Source organism: Nannospalax galili, unplaced genomic scaffold, assembly GCF_000622305.1.
Source record: "Nannospalax galili isolate Female #2095 unplaced genomic scaffold, S.galili_v1.0 scaffold1282, whole genome shotgun sequence".
In the NCBI taxonomy this organism is placed as follows: Eukaryota; Metazoa; Chordata; class Mammalia; order Rodentia; family Spalacidae; genus Nannospalax; species Nannospalax galili.
Window position 1 is genome coordinate 2802830 of NW_008348795.1, and position 23429 is coordinate 2826258.

Below are 23429 nucleotides of genomic sequence, written 5' to 3' on the forward strand. Positions count from 1 at the left end.
TAGCACAGTTGCTGCTATAAATGAAAACATCTTTTCATTGTTGGAAATTAATGTTGCTGGATGTTTGTTGTTGCTTTTCCTCTAAAATAAAAATAGGAAATGTGTGTCTGCACATATGATGCAGGAAAAAGAAAGCTAATTGGAATAAAATTTAATCTTTTACTAGTCATAGAATTTAAATATCTGGGTCATAATTATATAACTTCCTATCTTAATATAAATGAAAACATCTTTTCATTGTTGGAAATTAATGTTGCTGGATGTTTGTTGTTGCTTTTCCTCTAAAATAAAAATAGGAAATGTGTGTCTGCACATATGATGCAGGAAAAAGAAAGCTAATTGGAATAAAATTTAATCTTTTACTAGTCATAGAATTTAAATATCTGGGTCATAATTATATAACTTCCTATCTTAAGGTAGATCTCTGTACGGAAAGCTCTATATGGAAAGTGAATGAAGAAATCTGGGAATGTCATCTATTATTGAGAACAACAACAAATATACACCCATTTTTTTCATAATCAATTCCTTCATATAATATCCTGATACGTATATTGTCAACCAACCACAATAAAATTAATAGAAATGCTGAGCAAGAAGAGAGAAATGAGCTGTGCTGGATAGTTTTAGTGTCAACTTCACACATCTGGGTTGAGGGACCCTCAGTTGGGGAATTGCCTCCATAGGACTGGCTTGTGGCCATGTCTGTGGGGCATCTTCTTGATTGTTGAGTGATGTGGGAGGGCCCAGCCCACTGTGGGTGGTGCCACCCCTGGGCAGGTGGGCCTGTGTTGCATAAGAAAGCAGGCTGAGCTGAGGCCAGGGAGCAAGTCAGTAAGCAGTGATGTCCATGGCCTGTGCTTCAGCTCCTGCCTCCAGGTTCCTGCCCTGAGTTCCTAACTTGGGCTCCCTGATGAACTGTGACCTGGGAGATGTAAGATAAAATAAACTCATTCCTCTCCAGGTTGGTACTGGTCAAAGTATTTTCTCACAACAATTGAGAAATAAACTAGAACATCAGCCATTTGTGTTCTAAACAATAGGTTGAAATCGATCAGATAATACTCATGATCCTGAAATAGCTAATTATTCAAAATTTAGTGAAATAAAAGGAAGACATGTATTCCTTGACACAAGTGTGGCTGAAGAAGACATTCTCTGCTTAACGTTTTCAAATTACAGACCAGAGCTCTCAAGTGTAAAAACATGATTGTATTGATTTATTGTTGAAATCCTGTAAGTTGTGAGTCCTTTCTCTGTGCCTTTAATTTTGCTTTTTCTCCACTTTCAGACTCTTTACTTTGGTAATATAAAATAATGTGTAATCAAGAATATGAATCAGGTTAAATAACATCAGAAATATTGTAGATGTTAAAGTTTCAAGTATTTTTCAAAAAGGGAAGGAAAACGTAATTTTATCTGATGAATTTGCTACACAGTCATATGCATTATAATTTATTTTCATAAAACTTGATGTGCACTTTAGATAGAGGAATATCAGTTGATTAGGAAGTAAATCTCTTATATTTGAATCTAAGTGTAAGCAGATACACATTCATTGAAATATGCACACTTACACATTTATCTGAGGTAGATATATTGTGATAGTTTGAATGAAAATATCCCCCATAAGCTCCAAGTGTTTGCACATTTTGTCCCCAGATGATGGCACTGTTTTGGGAGGTTTTAGAGGGTGTAGCTATCCTGGAGGAAGCATGCCACTGGGGGTGGGCTTACAGTGTTCTTAAACCTTGCCAGATCTCCAGTTGCTCTCTTGCTTCCTGTGCCTGTGTGATGATGTGAGAACTTAGCTTCTGCTACTCCTGGTCCAGCCACCTCCAGCCACCATGCCACTCTGACATGATGGACTGTAATTCCCTTGGAACCGTAAGCTCAAATAAACTCTTCCTTCTATAAGTTGCTTGGGTCAGTGTTTCTATCACAGCAACAGAAAAGTGACTAATACAGTAATTGATACCGAGAGTCGGGTGTTGGCTGTGAAGAACCTGTCCATGTGGGGTTTTGGAAAAATGTGTAAGACTTTGGAAGTTTGGGCTAGAAAAGTGGTTGATTGCTGTAAGCAGAGATTAACAGAGCATTCTAGTAAACACCTGGAAGAAAGTAGTGCTGAGAACAATGTAGTTCCAGAGGGCAATAAGGACTTAAGCAGCACTTGGGTTATTTTGGCAGAGTCTGGCTGGAGTCTGACTTTAACCTAAAAGTTTGCCTGAGTTGAAAAGCAATGGACTAATTTCTCTGGCAGAATTTCAAGACAGCCTAATATTGAAAGGGTGGGGTGGACATTAATGGTGAATATTATGCAGATCTACAGTGAAAAAGAGCAGATGGGGCAGAAAGAAATACAATTTGGATTGAAAAAGAGCACTAGGAAGATAAATGTTGGTGCTTTGGCATCTGCTGGAGAAGATCCCTTTGATAAGGAGATTAAAGCGATTAAGAGGGGCCTAGAGATTTGGACTTAAACAGTGGAGAGAGGGTCTCCAGGGCAAGACCACACCCAGTTAAACCTCCAACTTGTGAAAAGAAAATGCTGTGGCGGCCATGGGAGAGAAAAGTTTCTAAAATGGATAAAGTTGGCTAGAGTCTACCCCAAACTTATAGTCAAACTTGGCAGTGTCTTTCATCTGGTGCTGGCTTTAGAGGCATGAAAGATGGAAGAGCGAAGGGATCATCAGTTCTTCCTCCGAGGTTTCAGAGAGCCTCGGAGGCCAGGCAGCATGAAGCACAGGTTCCCCTGACTAGAGAAGGCCCTGATAGGCCATTGCATGAAGCTGTGAACGTGAAGCCTGGGTGGCAATGGAGACCCCAAGAAGTTCGTGATGCCAGAGCTGTGAGGCATCTGCCAAGAAGACCTGCACACAGGGAGTGGTACTAACACAGGAGGGAGATGTGTGTTGCAGGCAGCAAAGCTAGAGAGGCTGAGCCATCTAAGCCATTTGGAAGTAAAGTCCCAAAGGACGTGGAGCTACTGGATTTGGTGTTTGCCCAGCTGGTTTTCGGTCTTGTTTTGGTCGGGTATTTCCTTACTATGCCTCCATTTTTCCCTTTTGGAATGGGAATGTGTATTCGGTTCCACTGTATGTTGGGAGTATATAATTTGTCTCTCGATTTTATAGAGGCTTACAGTTAAGATATTTACCTGAGTCTCTAAATAAACTTTGGATTGTGGGCTTTTGAATAGTACTGAGACTGATAATGACTACGGGGACTTTTAAAGTTAGACTAAATGCATTTTGCATTTTATATAGTCATGAGCCTATGGGGGCCAGGGGGTGGAATGTGATAGTTTGAATGAAAATGTCCCCCATAGGCTCCAAGTGTTTGGACATTTTGCCCCCAATGATGGCACTGTTTTGGGAGGTTTTAGAGGGTGTGGCTATCCTGCAAGAAGCACATCACTGGGGTTGTTCTTAGAGAGTTCTTAAGCCTTGCCAGATCTCCAGTTGCTCTCTTGCTTCCTGTGCCTGTGTGACGATGTGAGAAGTTAGCTTCTGCTGCTCCTCCCAGCCACCTCCAGCCACCATGCCTCCCTGCCATGATGGACTGTAATTCCATTGGAACCATAAGCTCAAATAAATTCTTCCTCCTATAAGTTGCTTGGGTCAGTGCTTCTATCACAGCAACAGAAAAGTGACTAATGCATATATCAAGCACATACTGATTTTATGATAATGATTATTATTTTTAAGTGAAATATATCCAGTTTGGAAAGTTGTAAATCCTATTTAGAACACCACCAATACCAGTGTGGTGAAAATGTAGAGAAACAGCAATTTTCATTGATTAGATTTGGAAATTCAAAATATTCAGTTTGGAAGTCAGCTTGGCAGTTTCTTACAAAACAAAAGGTATTCTAAAGATATAACCCAAAACATGCTTCTTAGTTTTTCGCCAAAGTGATTAGTACTTATTTTCCAAAAAAATGTATGTAGATAGGTGTATGTATTAGCTTTATTCATAATTGAGAAAATTTACAAGCTACAAGACATGAATAAACATAGGCATATACAGGCAATGGAAGATTATTCAGTGTCTAAAACAATAAACACGAAGCCCTGCAAAGATATTACTAAGTTTAAGGTTCCACTTTGGAAAGGCTGCATATTACATGATTTCAATTACAGGACAATCTAGAATAGACAGAGTTATGGACACAGTGTATCCTGGGTAGCATCAATTGTCAAAATCATTCAGCTGAGTGATTCTCTTTAATCGTTTGTCTACCTATATGTGTGCAAGGGATTATCCTGAGTGATGTTTGAGCACTCAGCGTACTGTGGGTTGAATCACTTCCTCTGGTGGTTGTCCTGAGCTATAGAAGTAAGCTAAAAGAGAATGTGCCAGCAAACAGCATTCCCCCATGGTGTCTGTCTTCAAGTTCCTGTTCAAACTCTTGCTATGACTTCCTTCAATGATGGACTGTGACTTGGAAGTATATGTGAAATGAATCTTGACCTTGATTAAATTGTTTTTGTCAGGGTGTTTTAGCACTGCAACAAAAAAGAAAGCAATCTAGAAATTAAATTGTTACCAGGAAAGCAAGGTGTTGCTTTGATGGACTTGACCATGTGGCTTCTTAAATCTTTGGATTACTTAAAATATTGGAGACATGTGGAGTATTTTGGAGCTTTGGACTAGAAAAAACATTAAGTTCTCAGAACTTAAGGAACTGTTGATGTGAGAGCTTGAAAGATAAGGCTGAGGAAATACAGGAAATGGAGGCGTTGCTCCTGAGGTTTCAGAGAAAAGAGAAGACCACTGGGGCCATTTGTGTGATATTTTGAATTAAGAATTTGAATTGGCTGTGGACTGGAAAGAACGGAAATAATACAAAGACAATAGTCAAATTAAAAAAGAGAATCTGGGGCTGTTTGTTTGGTGGGGCTGAAGAATCAGCTGTGATTATGAAAGACAGCACCACTGAGGTGACACTTATGCTTCAATGGGTGAAAGGCAGACTGGTCAGCTGGCCTGAAAAATCAGCTAGGGTTAGTAAGAGGTCAGCCACATTGAGATAAATTTCCATGCTTCAATGGACAATAGGGAAGTAGTCAGCACACAGAAGCTGCGCTTCAAGGGGGCCAAACTTCCATCAGAATTTGACAGCTGACTTGGCAATGTCAAAATTTATCCACATGGTACTGATTTTGAAGATATGAAGGCAGCAGGATTGAAGGGATCTCGAAGGGCAGCTAAGGCCTGATACAGCATAGTAGGATCAAAGACCTTGTGGAGAGACCAGAAGAGACCATTAGTAGTTTTTGGTCAAAATGTTTCATCATAGCAACAGAATGGAAACCAGAACACAGCAAAAGAGGAAGCAAAAGAGGACAGGCAGGACACAGAAGACATCTTGGGAGGCAGGAGGGTTTTGTTCAGAGCTTGATGCCACTTTACAGTTACCGAAGTCCATAAAATACCCAATACCAAGAATGAATCCTAAAGCAAGTGGCTATAATTGATGTGTTGATGATCATTGTTTTTCACTAATGTTTAAATGTGATTGATGTGGGGTATTTGAATTGGAGGGCATTCTCTACTCAGGAGTACTGCAATGAGACTAAAAAAATAATTTAAACATATTTTACACTGGTTTAATTTGCACAATCTGGACACTGATGAAGTGATAGTTTCCATCAATAAATCTTTATTGTGCTTGTACTGTACTTTAGGAAGTAAAAGACTCTGAAGTTGAACCAGACTAGTCTTGAGTCTATGCCTCTACATATGTTATATATTTACATACTTTTCCTAAAAATATTGTATCTGATTAAGAACAGACGTAGAGCTGGAGAGATGGCTCAGCAGTCAAGAGTCCTTCCTGTTGTTTCAAGGACTTTAGTATTATTTCAAGCACCCATATTGAGTAGTTCACAAACACTGACAACTAGTTTCTGAGGGCACTCTTCACCCACATACACACAGATACACACATGTACATACATACACACACACATACACATGGATGACAATGAAATGACTCTTCTTTATAAGTGGCTTGTATATGAGAAGATGAAGTATATTATCTAATAAATCAAACTATAGGGAATTGACAGCAGATACATGATTGTACCATGACCTGCCAACCAGCTCCAAGGTTCCAGAAAGCTGGCTGAAGATCATGAGGTGGTCATGTCAACTTCATATGAGTTTAAAGGAACTATTCAAATTCCTGTGATAAGTGATTGCTTTTGCTTCAATTGACTGGACTGTATTATTTTTATATTCAGTTAAAACAATATCATTAATTCTTGCTCCTACATACAATTTCTGTTAAGTATATAAAAATTGAACACTAAATCTCTAGTCTCTTAATTAAAATGTTGCTTTATTTAATGCATTGATTTTTACTTATTAAAATAAAAATGTTAGAAATATATTTTATTCCTATATTATAAATCAATAACAGATTAATTTATTATAAATTAATAACTGACAAATATAACATCTAAAAAATTGCACAAATACAAGGTTGAGAAAAGTGTTGTTAGTTGAACATCTCTTAACATCATTTCATTAAAGTTTACCAGACACTATTGTCTTTATTGGACTATATGCAAGCTTACATGTGAATTCTTTAAAACATTGTTAAACAGAATATTTTTAAGGTAGAAAAGTTATCATTTGCCTAGAATGATTTGTAAAAAATATTAAGAGACAAATATTATGAGTTCTTAAGTAGGTAGAACAAACTGGATCTAATGTGTTAAGTAGTATATTCAAATTTTAACTCATTTGTTTACTACCTATGAAACATGGAATGGATTTTTTTTAAATTTCAAAAGTAGAAATTTCAATTGGTGTTTCACTCTTATCACTTATGACACTAACAGAAAGATCACAAGTTCAAGGCCAATCTGGGCTACGTAATTTTAAGGCCATCTTGGTCTTCATTGCAAGGCTGTAGGAAACCAAGATGGCATGCTTTAGGGTGAAAGGGATCTAAAACTTTAAGACCGGGGTGCAATTTGTGCTGAAGTAGGGGTGCTAAATACAGCACCCTCAAATCCCTGTCTTGTTGAACACTGTAGGACTGGCAGGAGAAAAGTGGCCAGGTCAAAAGTTTAATCTCCTCGCTCTGAGGGAAAGTATCTTGGTCAAAAGCCCTTGGCCCACCTCCTTGTTCTGAACAAATAACTGTCAGCTCTCAGTATCTAAAAGAATAGGCCAGGTTAAAAGTTTATTCCTTGGCTAAAAGCTAAAAGTTTGCTATGCAATTTATCCTAAGCAAGAAAACTTTGTGGCCAATAAATTACCAGATAGGCACTGTTAACCCTGGGTAAAAGTTTAAGCACCCCGCTTTACAAACAGCCCCTACCTGGTTCCAACTAAAAGCTATATGTCCAGTTTCTTGTCTAATTGTGCTCTAAATCTTTGTATGTATCTGCCAAATCCCATGTGACTGACAGTTCCTTGTACTGTATAAAAACATACTGAACTTTTGAATAAGTTGACTTGCTGCAAAAAGTCATAAGTCCCAAGGCCCTGGGACACCAGTATCATTGTCACAGAAGCAAGGTTGCCCCACAAGGCAAAGTGGGACCCCCACACAATGCCCTTCTCAAGATACCAAAACAAAACAAAAATAGATAAACTAATATATCTCATAGGATTATTTTACTCTATCTGACAAAACAAATGAAGCTCAGTATTTCAGCGGCACTGGCTCATTTTAACTTTACTAAGATTAATTCGTGTTTGCAACTTCCTAAATGTTCACACAGCTGTATTTATAATAAATGTTCCACTATAATGTTGGATATTTTATTTTCTGTAGCTCCCTACTTGACAAAAATTGTCTTATAGAGATGTAAAGTATCATTATCTCTTTTAACTCATCAATAAAAAAAAAAAAACATGTGAAAAGAAACCTAATTGGAAAAACAGATTTTCATTTATAAGTTCTAATTTCCTATGAGCAAGATTAAAAAGAATGTTTTAGTAGGAATATCTACATTTTCAAAGTTGTTTAATCAGTGTGATTGCTTATTAAAATCCACGTTTAGAGATGCTCCATAGTGCCCTTGAACCTAGTCAACCTTGGAGGGCAAGAAGCAAAAACTGTTCTTTAAATCCCACTGACTAGATTAGTATAGGCCTCAAAATATGGCTCTTAAACATCCAAGAAGGTTATTTCCACCAGTCTGGTACTTTTAATTACTATGTCTATAAAGTTTGGGCAAAAACCAACCATTCTCAGATAAACCTTGACTAGACATATATTTTGTTCCTTAAACTAGTTGAGTCACCTGTCCCCTTGTTCAGGGAGGCTATGGAGACCCCACCAGATGAACTTGAACCAGTGTCCAGTCTACAAAGAGGAGGTTCAACACAGAAAGAACATTTGCAAGTGAAGCCAGCCATGGTTGAACAGGACCTTTGACTTATCTTCACATAGATGGAACTGGTAAAAGAAAGAAGCTAGGGGCTTCTCCCAAGCCCATGTGACCCCTGACAAACAGATCATCAAACAATCTTAAGAGTAAAAATAAATTGGTTTATTTGGGTCAACTGTCTTAAACACCCAAAAGGAAAGTATAACAAAAGATTAAAGTGATCAGTATATTTCTTTAAGAGTTCAAGGGATTACATGTCCCAGACTTTAGATTTAAGTCCATATAAAGTGTTATTTAGACAATTATTTGTCACTGATGATTTTATTTCTAATAAGAAAGTACTGCTCAGATGTAAGACTTCAAATCTTGGTCTCCAATACTATAGTGCCCACCTGTAGCTAAGGGAGACAACCAGCTATTGTTCTAAAATGATGGATAAATTTGTTTTCTCTCCCTATATAGAAGCCTTTGAGAGGGATCTGACACTGATTGTAGCTACTCCAACAGCTATCAAGGTACCTGAAAATAAACCCTGAGTTCATCACTCTTGAGTCCATAAACCCTCAAAAAATAAAATAAAAAATTCACATTTAGTTTGCTAATGCACATTCATTTTAAACATCGCTAATGGTATGCATACATACATTCACATGTATTTAGGAACATATGTTTATATTTTTTCTATCTTCCTTGACCAATTAAACACAGTAGAACAATCATTATAAATGTATGTGAAGGATTTTAACAATGCCCAATGTTTTATAGTTTAGCTTTTGTTGAGGAAGAATAGAGATGACATCAGAGTTAATAGAGAATTAGCACATTTCAAAACTTTGTAAGCCCAGAAAACTTAGAAAGTTTCTGGAGGGCAAAACATGTAAATTATAAGAAGACAGATGTTCATTTTTCTAATTGCATTACTTAAGCTGCAGAGTTTTACAAAATGTTAAATTGCAATTGCACATTTGGAGAGTCCATGGCACATCATCAATGCTTGTGAACAGGAATGGGTGTCAAACATCTGGTTTCAGCCACATCTAGTAGAAATAACTTATAGCAGAAGGTAATTATTTGCAATCAGGTTTAAATGCCAATTTCCTAAAAATATTTAAAAGTTCCGGTAGTGAGAGAAAATTCCAAACTAGACCAACTTATAAGTAGTAGTGAAGTGTATACATTGTCTGAGGACAGAGTTTACAGAAAAGTAATACAAGGACTTTGACATCATGTTAATATTATTTGACTATAATAGTTATAGAAGATGATTTTTAAAAATATTTTATTATTTTTATTTTATGTATATGCGTGTATTGCCTGCGTGTAGGTAAGTGCACCCGTGTCGTGCAATGCCCTCCGGGGACAGAAGAGGCTGTTGGATCCCCTGGAACTGGAGTTATAGACAGTTGTTAGCTGACACGTGGGTGCTGAGATTCAAACCTGGGCCTTCAGCAAGAACAACCAGTGTTCTGAACCACTGAGCCATCTCTCCAGCCCCAGAAGATGATTTTTATTAAAGTAATATTATCTTAGTATGGAAACAACAAATATGAGATCATTACAACCATAATTTTCAAAACCAAATGCATTTATTAGAAAATAAAATATTAATTCTTCTTAAGGTAGCTATCCTTATTTTAAAATTTAACCTGCCTCATCTAAAGTAGTGAAAGCATTTAAAGTACATGTTACTTTTTGTGGGATTAGGTACACAAATGGAGAGACACCCACTGTTTCATGCAGTACAATGGTATGCTATCTTCCTCATGTACCATGGGCCATCCATGTAATCAAATAATTTTAATTTTCTGTACTTCTGTGCTTCCTTATGTGAAAAGATACTTCTGAAATAGTCATTATCAGCTGAAGTGTGTTGGACTATGTATTACACAGAAATTAAATAATCTATACTTTTTGTAACTTTTTATTCAGTTATTTTCTTTAAAATTTTTTAATTACACTTATTTTAGTGCATGCATGCGTGTGTGTGTGTGTGTGTGTGTGTGTGTGTGTGTGTGTATGTGTGCTTGTACATCAAAGGTAACTTTTCACTGGGTGTGGTGGCACACACCTTTAATTCCAGCACTCGGGAGGCAGAGGCAGGCAGATCTCAGTATGTTGGAGTCCAGCCTGGTTTCCAGAGCAAAACCAGGTCAGCTGTGCCTACAGGGATACCTTGTCTCAAAAAGGATTTAAAAAAAAGAAAAGGATCTTCAAAAATAACTTTTTCTATTCAGTTCTCTCCTCCCCCTTGTGGGTCCTGGGCATCTAAGTCAGGTTCTCAGGCTTGGCAACAAGTTCCTTTACTGCTGAGGCATCTTGTTGGACCCAAATGATATTCTTTTTTCCTTTTAACTTTTACAAAAAAAATTATTGAGAATTTCATACATGTATATACGGTTTTTTGATCAGATCCATGCCCACTCCCTCCCTCCAACATTCCACCCACTGAAGAGGTAACCCTAAAATCTTTTTTAAGGATTAGATACAAGCTCCCAAATACTTTTGACATTTTTGGCCTTTGGAATAGAGTATGTTGCTTAGAGGCCCAAGGACATTTTGAGTTTTAGCCAAGAAACTGGCTTCTTTGGGCTTTTTTTACCCTAACTGCTTATTCTTATCCTACCTCCTATTCTTAACACGTCATCCTCTGAAGGGGTTACCCAAATTGCTGATAGGGAATAAGGATGCATTCTTTTCTTAAAAAACATTTTTATCTATTAATTTTAGATTATGTATATGAATGTATTGACTGTATGCATGAAAGTGCACCCATGTCATACAATGCCTGCAGAGATCAGAACAGGGCATCAGATTCCCTGGAACTGGAGTTACAGACAGTTGTTAGCTGCCATGCCATGTATATGCTAGGAACTGAGCCTGAGTCCTTTGCAGGAGCAGCCAGTGCTCTTAACCACTGAGCCATCTCTCCAGTTTCCCAAATAACTTTCTTAATCCTTGCTCTTACTCTGCTGCAATCTGTTACCCTAATGACCCTCACTTTGCACATGGTATATGCCATTTGTGATTGATCTTACGGCACAATTTTTATCATTTTTTAAGCACAAAGAACTACCACTTGGCAGTTGTTTGAACTTGAATGAAAGTAACTGAATTTTTCTTTATAAAGTCGGGGAAAGAAAATGTGCTGCTGAGTAAAACTAAGCATGAACGATTTCATCTCAGAGGGACAATTTGTCAGAAAATTATGAGGAGGTGCAAACAGAGGGTTATAATGGAAGCAGTCTTGCAACATTAACTATATCATTCACTATCATAAGCTCTGTAATAAACCCACACAGACCACACTCAGAGGCAGTGTAGCTGCCAGAGCTCACACTCTGTGGTGGAGTACCTCTCCAGAGGGGGGTACTCACTCCCTGGCTGAGTGCCAAGAGTCATGCACTGAGAAATGAACAGGGAACCAAAATGGAGACGACAGTGGAGAAACCAACAAAAACCTATAATCTTAACTCACCTTTGGGGTGGTCTCATCACAGAAAACTAGATACCCCTCAGCAAAACTTCATTTAAGTATTTGCAAAGCTTAGACTGCAACCATGCTACTAAATGAGATTTTTGAACTCCTCAAAAGTTCTGTAAAGATGATGTTAATAAGTAGACATCTTATGTATAAATTGAGCCTTACACTGAACTAAAAAATGTGTCTGGGGACAGACGTGTTTGCACAAACCTAACTACCTGAGTTCCATGTCAGGTAAAAATTCAGATGCAGCAGGCACATCTGTAATCCTGGTATTTCTGCTGGTGAGAGGGGAACAGAGAAAAGAGAATTAGCCAGAAACCTTAGGCCAGAAACCTTGGAGTACACTGGTAGGAAAAGAGATCCTGTAGCAAGAAAGGTGAATGTGTGAACCAATCCTGAATGTTGTCTTCTGACCTCCTCAGCCTGCCCTGGCATAGGATTCTAATTAGTGTTACCTAGAAGAGTTTATTTCCCTTAATCTTCTGTCTTCATCTTCCAGACTAAACAGCATTATATAGTATGCTGTGACATTCAGTGAGTTCTGGAAAACAAAGTATACAATCTTGCAAATAAATTATATACCAGCTAAATATGAGCTCCTGGAAACTTCAACATTCCTCTTATGTTGTAATATATATATAATCTTAAGGGCACTGTAAAAATTAATTCATAATACAATTTCTCAATCAGATAACAGTATCTGATGTTCTATATTCACAAACATATCCACTCTATGAACTAATTCTATTATACCTATTGAAGTTGAGCAGAAAGAAACCCTAGACTCATAAAAGAATCTCAATGAATGTGTATTAATACTTAAGGAAGTAAGTGAAGAAGTTGATCTTGATGCTGATGAAATGGGAGAAGGGATGGCAGGAGCCTTGTAATGCGTTTCCTCATTCTTGAATAATTAAAGAAACTCAGAACACTTAAGTTCAAGAGCAGAAATCCCACTAATGATTGTGAATATAGAAATTAGCTCTGTTGCAGAAGGACCAAAGGCTTTATTTTGACCATGTTAGCTTCCAAAATAAATATTGTAGTGTCATCAAAATAATGCCAACGCCTGACAGCAGATCTGTTCCTCAAACTGTCATTTTTGCATTATAAAATTATTTTAAATTTCTTTGATAATTTCATCCATCACTACTGCATATGTAACATTTCCACCCCAATCTAAACCATCCAATGCCTCTCCCACTCCACATTTTCTCAACCTCTTCTTTAATTTAAATCTGAGGATTAAATTGAAATTTCATAAGAAATCATTATTCTCATTTTATACCTTAAGGAAATAATGCACTTTCCTGGATAAAATACATTATGTAATAAAGCCTGGTGGGCTGGAGAGATTGCTCAGTGGTTAAGAGCATTGGCTGCTCTTGCAGAGGATGAGGGTTCAATTCCCAGCACCCACATCTTGGCGAACAACCATATATAACTTCAGTTCTTGGAAATCTGACGCCCTCTTCTGACCATTACAGTCATTGCATGACACTGCTGTACTTACACACATGCAAGTAATGCACTTATTCACAAAAATTAAAAATAATAAAGTATTTACAAAACCTTAAATTATGATTCACTAACAGCTCATGGATACCATATTTGTCATCATACTCAGTTTGCATTTACTCACAAACTATAAAAGCCTACTTTAAGAGTTTTGCCAGGGCTCACTGACCTCCTACTCTTCATACCCTGGTGAAGTCAGTATCATTACCATTTTACAGATGAAGAAACTGGATTTCAAGATATAAGTAGAACAAGGTCATCCTTCCAGGTAGTCAGTCATGGGCCTTCAGGTAAAAAGCTCATGACCTTAATCTTCAAGCACATCTTCAGTATCAATCAAATAAATGTCTTCATTTATTTACTTGTAAATTTATTAGTATGCATTTGTAGTGATTTTCAGTGAGTCTTTTTTCTTCCTGAGATTGTGTTATTCTCAGCCTTATAGAAAGAATTGAGTTAATTCACCTGGCAAATGCAATCTATCAGGATGAAACAGAAGAAAATGAATAAGCATTATAATGATGTCAGAATATTACAGAGCTCTTGGTATAGTTCAGGTACTTCTGAAATATTTTTATTCTTTAAATTACTGTGATATGTTCAACAATTTTATGCAATAAATAATAACACTGCAATCATTAAGGAGAACATGGAGTCAGAGCCTAGCAGGTAGATCATATCCAACAAACACAACAGCAAGGGTTTGCTTAAAATAGCATTGGCTTCTGGATCTGGAGTATTAACCACATTGTTACATTATAGGTACTCAGCAATACCGGCAACCAAATGAAATGCTGCCATTGCTCTCAATATTGCACAGGAAAATACCTCAGTAATTCCCTGGTTCTAAAATATTATAAAAATGAATTCATCTTATGTTCTTAAAACTTTTCATGCATAGGATGGGCCCTTAGTGTTTGTGGAGCTTTTTTAGCAGAGTGAATACTTAATAGAAAGCACAAGAAGTTCTGAGTTTTTTTTAAAAAACCCTCTAAATCCTTATTATCTAATAATTCTAAGAAGAATGCAAATAATCTAACTTCTGCATCAGCTACTGTCTTTAAATAAAACTCCTTTCATTATCTAACTTTGATAGTTATTGACACATTATAGCTTTTTCTCATTACTAAGTTACTAGCATCTAGACTATAATTAGTGGAGTGTATTTTGTTTAAGTTATACCTGTACATATGTACATTTTATTATTTTATATCTAGTGAAGTTAGCATAAAAATTCACATATATCATACACATGAGACAGGTTGTATCAACAAATTCATCTAGAAAATCCTGCTTCAGCATTAATGGAACTAAGAAGTTCTAGTTCATCATTTCATTTTCTAAATGACAAAGTGTTTGGGGAAGTTATATTGACAGTGATGAGCAAGGCGAAGCTCTACTCTAATGGAGAGGTTTGGAATATAGAAACATAATTGTCTGTCTTCTCTTACTTTTGGAGGCAGATTTCATTTATCTAGAGGGTTTGTGAACATATGGCAACAAAGAGTTTGGAGGTTGGAAGTAATTTATAAGTAAAACTCATTCTATGTTGACATTTAGCAATGCATCTGGGCTCAAGACAGAAGTGGTGTAAAACCATGTGAGTTCAAATAAAAGTGTGGTGTGTGTGTGTGTGTGTGTGTGTGTCTGTCTGTCTGTCTGTCTGCCTCTGCTTATAGACAAGTTTGGTTTTCAAAATTATCTTATATATAATTAAATTATCTAAGTACTTTGGAACTGAGGGAGAGAAAACAATTATATTTATTTTCCTACCATACAAACTGGTCCCTTTGGTTGAAAGATAAGGAAAGCCTGAGTCTTTTGTACATGGTAGAAGAGTTCAGCTAAAATTGAAAGTTGATTGCAATCTGTATCAATTTTACTTTTTAAACATTTCTATTTTTGTTTTATTGGGAAAAAGTTAAATCTGAATACCTCTATACTGAGCATAAAACTTGATATTTTTGAATTATAAATATTCAGCCAAATTTAATATATTCCATCCTGAATGGATCCCCAGTACAATCAATTAAGACAGACACTATACACTGAAATTTCAGGTTCCTCCATATAAATATTGGGGAATCAAAAAATTTATATAAGAAACTTTACTTCAGCACTGATATAATTTAGGACAGACAACACTGACAGAACAGACTGATATATTTAAATTGATACTGATCATTTATCCAATACATTATAGTAATTCCTACCACAGGGATAAACTATATGAATAAAGACACAGTTAGAAAGGAATGCATGGTAATCATGACAAAATGGGTGAGAAACATGGACAAATAAAAATAAGAAAGATTTTCTTGGGATAGGGCATAAGATCATGACTTACGAGGCAGCAAATTAGCTTATGTGTCAGTTGTCTGAGAAGACTTAAATTGGCAATGTCAAAGAAATCCCAAACACTTTAGGAAAAATATCTTGGTATTAAAGTTGAAGATTGTTAGACTTACAGTCCAAACCCAGAACATAATAAGCCTAGTCGTTGTTTAACTATGATCAATACTGATGCTTAGTGGTCTTTGTGGATCATTGTGACAAGAAATTATTAGTAAAATAACAAAATTACAGAGAAACAACTTATTAAAAGAATAAATGAAAACAGATTTTTTTCAATAAAATTTGCTGAAAGAATCTGAAGCCATACAAGGTGTAAACATCACTGACGTATTGTTAAGCTAAGAAAACTCTATTATTTTCAGTTTATAAACATGTATACATATACATGGAACTAAATGAAAATAAGCAGAATATTTGGGATTGTGGTTATCTTCTTTTAATGTATGGAGACGGTTGTAAAATTGTTCCACAGAAGGGATGTCAGTGGAACTATGGGTGTTAATTTTATATTTTCTCATTATTAGTACTCAAGGTATGTATTTCCCATAATCATTTATTTAATGAAATACTTTATAATTATGTAATTCAAAGTATTATCAGTAATAACTTTCTGCATCACAGAAAGTGTGGCTGTACCACACTAAGATGTATGAGATCTTAAAAAGAGAAACTCTAGTTTTTCAAAAACAAGGACTTTTTTGAATACTCGAATTAATAACTTCCTCCAGGCAGACCATAGATAATTCTCTTGTGGTATAAGGTATTAAACAACATCAAATGTGTTCGATTACTGGTTGTCTTTGAATCAGTACTTTCTAGCTAAATGTGACCCTTAGAAGAGCACATATCACAGTGAAATAAAAATTTTCTGACTTTCACTACATGTAAATTCAAGGATTGTATTTGTTAAAGAAATAGTAATGAAGGGATGTTTATCTGAAAGACACTGCTCTCTGGCTCTGAGATACAGGTATGCAAAGAGTCAGCCCTCTGGGTTCCATTGAGGCTATATCTCATCTGCAGAGGTAGGTGACACAACAGTAAAAGGAAATTAAGTGGAATACAGATCCTAAGGAAAAAATAATGAAAACCGTGAAACTTGTGGTTATTCCAAACTCAAGCTTCCATGCGTCTGTTGAAATCTATAGATGATAGATTAAAAAATAAATGACAATGAAATTGCAAAGATTGTTTTAAAAATTTGGTGTAATTTAGAGACTGAATTGAAGAAAACTGTGGGAGCAATAGGTTGGAAGGTCAGAATTGCTAGTGATTTGCTAATCAGAATTGCTAGTATATTGTAAATGTACTTTATTCCCCCTAAGTAGATTGATAAGGGTGATGACACTGTCACTGGATTAAAGATAAAGGTAAAGAAATAATTTGTCTTAAAATAAAATGGTATGAGAATAGCTGATGTTTCATTCAACAATGCTGTTAAACAGCACAAGTTTTAAAGCAAAGTATATTTTAATAAATAAATATGGAAATGTATATTCTCTAAATTTCAGAAGTATACAATAAAGAAAAATATGACAAAAGAAAAAATGATTCTATGGATTATAGCTATTAAGTGAAATATAAATTAAAAATATTGATAATCTTGTAATTATGCAATTTGTTAAATACTTCAAATGAAGAAAAGCATGTGACCAAAGACAGCTTTTTGACCTAAAGTTTTCCACAACCTCTTCTTATTTTGAGAAATTAAAATAATACATGGCAGAGGCTTTTTGGGCATAGGTACATAACAATGTTAATGAGTTATTGAATTCATATGATTAAAATAATGCAACTAGAATTCTATGTCTGAAATTATCTATTGGGAGACTATAATCAATATGAAGATACTATAGCTTAAGGACTACTTAATACATGACTTAACATGGCATCTTCATCACCAGCAGAAGGGTTTGAATAGATACTCCATGACTCAATGAAGGTGATGATTAGGAAATGCCCACTGGCAATGGTTGGCCAAACCAAAAATATTCTGGGCTTAAAATCTTAATAACTATGATACTGAAATCTGACTTTCTTGGGATTTCCTTTCAGTCTGTGGGAATGTGTTTTGCAATGTCCTTAATTAACTGGTTATTTTAGCCATTATACGGGGTATTCTGGCTTCTCAGTCACAGTGCTTAGACTTTATTTTCCCCTTTGCTTATAGACAACATTCATGTACCCATTCTTTCTTTTTAAAATATTTTAATCTTTTAAATTATTTTAATGCACTTGTACAATTAAACATAATCATATCTAGTCCCCATTCCATACTCCAACTAACTCCCATCAGATCACTTCACTGGCCAGTTTATATATCCAATAAAATTATGCTGTATAGATGGATTTCAGCAACTTTGCTTTAACACCTTTATCATTAAGAGGTATGCTTTATTTTATGTCAGTTTTCAGTTAAATACAAAGTTTCATTGATTAGATTAGAGGTCTGAAGCCAGAAAAGAATGTTGCCTCAGCCAAAATACCAGATTTGGTAGATCTATAGGCTCATTCACTTATATTGAGTCACAAAAATATTAATTATACCAATTAATCCACCAACAGCAAATCATCTTATATATGGGTTCTACAGACCACAGGATAATGGGTTTCAAATAATCTCTCAACTCAGCTCTATACTTATCAACTTTCAAATCCAGGAAAGTATTGGTTTTATCAATCCTGAGTCTTCTCTGTTGCAGTATAAGCTCATTTCTTTACTCTGGGTTCTCCTTTACTGAGTATCTCACTAAGTAGAGTGATTTTATTTGACACAAAATGAAAACCAGAAGGTAATAATGTCGTATCAATCACGTGGGAACATGGGGAATGCTGGTCACAGTGATGATTTCAAGCAACATCATAGAAAATGCTGGCAGCTCGCTCTGCTCTGCTGAAAATATAGCATGTTGGTAACAACAACATGCCAAATTTACTCAAATAAAAGATGTTAACAGCCACATATATTCCTGTATTGGAAACCAACCGATACAATGAAAGCGAAATACATTTTGTGTAGATCAATAATGCGACTCAAATAATTTACAGTCATTTTCTGCCTCCTGCCAAAGTATGGCAATTTCTCTGATACTCTCTATGGAGACAGTTACAAATATATTTTACTAGTGAAAACATAAAATTATTTTTTCTTACTGCTCTGATGTAAGAGGATTATAGCTTATTTCACAGTTTTCAAGTGTGTATAACTTAATCTACTCTATTCAAGACTAAAATAATCTTCAATGACTTAATTTTTTCTGAATTTGTCTGATAATTATGAATAATTGTATTACGGTAGAGTGATACTTGTAAAGATTATCCTGATACAATTATATCAGCTTCATCAATCATTAACTAAGAATACATGCAACTATCCAAGTAGTTAAAGAAAGGACAGACTTACTTTTGATCATCAGTAAAATCATGGTTTTAAATAGTGGGTGAAGGAAAATTCAACAAATGAACAATTAAAGTAAAAACATGAAAATAAATGAACACAATCAATTTTGTTATCACAGAGACTATCTGGTTCTACGCTGGCATTTAAATTTGTGCCAGCTGAGTTCAAATTACACAACTCCATGAGTGACAGAGAGCCACAGGCTTACAAGAGTCCTAAAGATACAGGTGATACTTTCAGTTACCTCCCAGGAATGACTTACAGGTCTTGGCCCCAGCGTGGGGTTAGGACCTCAGAGTGAGAGACATGCAGTCACATAATTATGTGGCTAATATGCTTTCCAAATTCATTTAAATATGTTTAGGAAGCTTATCCAACTTGAATCTAAGCATTCTTATAGTCTGATCCCTTGGGCAGAAACAAGGCTTTCTAGAGTAACAGAGCTATTCCCATCTTCTATGAACTTTTGATAGATGTCATTTGATAAAAGAAAACAAATTGACAAAATTTCAATATTTACTGAGTATTATTGATTCCTTTTATGCAGTTGTGCTTTTTATGTTTTTGTTTTGTTTCTGTTTTGTGAGAAAATGAGGTTGAAAAGGTGCTGTTAGCTGGCACCAGCTAGGGAGGTAGTTAGAGCAGCGTGAGACACCTCAGTGGCCTGAACACGTCTCCATCCAATACAATAAACAAGTCAATAGTGCAGCTATGAGGGAAGGCAACCAGAGCCCAGAATACAAGCACTACACAAAACCTCAAATGCACTGACTGACATGGGGAGCTGAGGCAGCCTGTGGACAATGGCATACTTCAGATTCATTAGCAGAGAATCTCATAAGCAAATTTATCCCCTCATCACACCTTACAGATTCACCTATACGGATCGATGGCTCTAGGCACAGCCATTTCTAAAACACATTTTTTCCTAAAAATGAATGAGAATATATTGACTTTGCTTGCCCATGTATTTCTGCATTTCTTATGAATACATTTCAATGTTGGTTATGTATTAAGAAGCGTAGATATCTTGTTCATTTCATTTTTCCCTTTGAACATGTTTTTTATTGTGATTTGTGCAGTTTTTGTGTCTTGAGGGTCAGGCCACCTACATTCTGAGACTTGTAACACACTTAAAACGTGTAGCGCCCTCCTACCTTGAGACAAGATGCTCAGCTCATTTCCCTTTGTAAAATTCTTTTCCAGGTTAGAATTTGGTACTATCAGATCCAGAAATGAAAACATCCTTAGTAAATCAATTCCCAGTAGCATTTAAAAGCAAATAAACCAAAATCCCAGCGTAAAAATTTAAATTAAGTTAAATTAAATTAAATTAAATAGACAGTTTTCAATTCACCTTTGAGGATGCAGAGCTTGACAAGAGTTAGAAGAATTTAACTAGTAAGTGAGATAAACCTGCCCGACTGCAAAGTTGTCTGAGTTATCTGACCAAAGGCACAATAAAATAGCAAAAAAGTAGACTTGAAATTTTGAAGCATTTAGTTTGAGAATATAACCTTAGCAAAGTTAGACTTTGCTAAAGCAAATAATTTTTCCTATACAAGTCAAATTCAAGTTTGTCATGCACATTCAATAAGAAGAATGTAAATTCATGAATAAATTACAGAATCATTTTGCAATTCAGTTATTCATTTCCATTAATATAATTTCATTTGGGGTTCATTACTTTTTTAATCTTCTATTGAACTAGGGTAAGTTCTTAAGGAATGGAACAATCCCTGATGTCACATCTCAGGAGAAAGTCCAGAGTTTATAAAGCAAATGTAGAGAAATATTCAATTATGTATTCTGTAAACAATAATTCAAGCATTTACGTTTTATGATATTAAACTCTAAAACTAATTATTTCCTTAGATTCCCAGGTATAACATGCATTGATTCATTTTTACTGCATACATACATTCTAAGTTCCTAATGGATCAAGGTACTGTTCTATCCTGTGATCTAAATTTTCTATTCAAATGATAGGTGGCAATATCATTACATACATCACAAGTAAGCATACTAAATAACTTTTAAAATTAAATGTGAAAATTTAAGAAATTTAAAGGCATATACTTAGAGAGATTGAGATACAATTTTCTATTAAAATAGTAATGATAATAATGTTGGATTTTATTTGAACCCAAAGCAATAGATGGAAATCATGGTGGTACTTACCACAGTGAAATTCATAACCTTCAATATCCATATTGTCATGGCTAAGTTAACTATCATGGTAACCAACAGCAGAAGGACAAAGAAGTATAAGCACCTCTTTCGCCATCCATAAATTCCCACAGGGTAAAGTTGTACATTTTCAGTTCTGGGCAGGTTGTTCTGTTGGGTTGCTAGTATATACTGTTCTCGTGTCATCTGGAAAGGAAGAGAGGAAGGAAGAAAGAGAACAAAAATATCAAAGAAGAGCAGGAAAAAGGAATAAAGAAGAGTGTAAGGAAAGAGGAAATGAGTAAAAGAAGGAGAGAGGTAATGTGCAAGGAAGAAAGAGTGGGCGGAGCATAGAGAGAAAGGGAGGGACGAAGGAGGAGGGAATGGAGACAGGCAGGCAGGAAAGACGGAAAATAAAAAAGAAAACAAGGAGAGGGTGAGCGAGAGAGAAAGAGAGAGAGAGAGAGAGAATAAATAAAACTAATGTTGACTTATACTCAAAGTTGTAAGGCACCTAGGAAGAATGAGCAGTGAGCACTCAATTATTGTGGTATAGCTTAGGTGAAACAACTGCCCTCAAATCATTATCTTCATTGTTACCAACACAGTTCTTCAATTAATTATAATTCTAGAAGAGAGACAATATTTCTGGGCATATCTGCTTAACCTCAACAACAAAACTTTCTCTCTGGATTCTGTGGAGACTCAGAATCCAAATATCTATAATCCATCATCCTAAAGACATTCAGTATTCTGTATCTCTCTCTGAGGACACAAGATATAATGTGTATAAATAATACATATATTTCAATAATACTGTATTTTCAAGAAACTATGGAAAGAACACTTTTATCTAGAGGCCTGTTAATAGAGATACAGCTTTTTATTTTTTAATTTTTTTCCAGTTTCCTGCATTTATATAATAAAATGAAGTCATTTCCACTCCCCTTTCCATTCTCTCATTGCCTGCCATTATCCCAACAAATCCTCTTCCTATTTTCAAGTCTTTTGTGTATGTGTGCGAGAGAGCTACAGTGAGTGTAAGAGTGAGAGAGATACAGAGAGAACATTTATAGTTAGTTTCTTGCCTGAGTGTGGATCGGGGATTATTTATGTTAGCATGGTAAATTATCAGTGGTTACACGTCTAAAAAAAGTAATACCCTCTGTCCCAACACCTGTTAACTTCTAAAACCTTAATTCAGAACTTTGTTAATACATTTTAGCTGTATTGCAATGAGTTAAAAGTGTTGAGCTATAAAAGAACACCACGTGCTACATACTATGTTATAGTGATATGGGCTGAAGTCAGTTCTGAAAGTGGTAGATCATATTCCTTGATAATGTATAAACTAAGGGTCTAAAATTATTTTCAGAGGAAAACCCATTTCTTACTGTCTTATAACCTACACTGATGGGTAAGGGAAGCCAAAGAATATGTTCTGAGATACAGCATTTAGAATAACTTATTTATTCATGAATGGTGAAAGCTTTACTTGAGGCTGGAGAGTTGGCCTGTGAGTTAAGAGCACTGATTTCTCTTACAGAGAACCAGCATTTGGTTCCCAGAAACCACATGGTGGCTAAGAACTGTCTCGAACTCTGGTTCCAAGGTATTTTCTGACCTCTGTGAGCTCTGAATACATGTGGCACATTTAGATTAAGTGTCTCTCAAACACTCATACACATAAAATGAATGAATAAATAACTTTTTAACAACTTTAACATTTCATAATGTGATGGCATGGAGCAACAATACTTCATTTCATATATAGGTTTTCCTTTGACTACTGTTTCTACTTTAATTAAGAATTGATGTACCAATTAAAAAACTGGTTATAAATTACACAAAACAATATAAAATTACTAAGGTATTATATAAGCATACACATCTATCTTGTAAAGGAATAAGAGACTCACTAAATATATATGCCATTAACAATTATAAATAAACATTAGGTGAAAATGGGTCAAAATAAAAGGTTATTAAGAAAAACATCATTGAATTAAGGCTGTGTTTATGTCTGAAGAATTGAGCAATATTTCTTAAGCTAAGTTGAATTTGATTCATTACTAGGTCTTCCTTTCCCATAACAAGTTATTAAGAGCATCCAAGTTGCAGAAATATATTGAAATTAGAATTTGGT

General features: G+C 35.5%; 1 protein-coding gene across 3 annotated transcripts in view; it reads right to left on the bottom strand.

The window, feature by feature from the left end:
- Positions 1 to 21490, bottom strand: part of Sgcz (sarcoglycan zeta) — a 468968-nt gene extending 447478 nt beyond the window's left edge. For all 3 annotated transcript variants that reach the window (XM_008846074.1, XM_008846075.1, XM_017801339.1), the window contains exon 1: positions 21296 to 21490. In XM_008846074.1, the coding sequence (XP_008844296.1) occupies positions 21296 to 21490 (195 nt within the window). The remainder of the gene's footprint in view (positions 1 to 21295) is intronic.
- Between the last annotated feature and the right edge of the window lie 1939 nt (positions 21491 to 23429).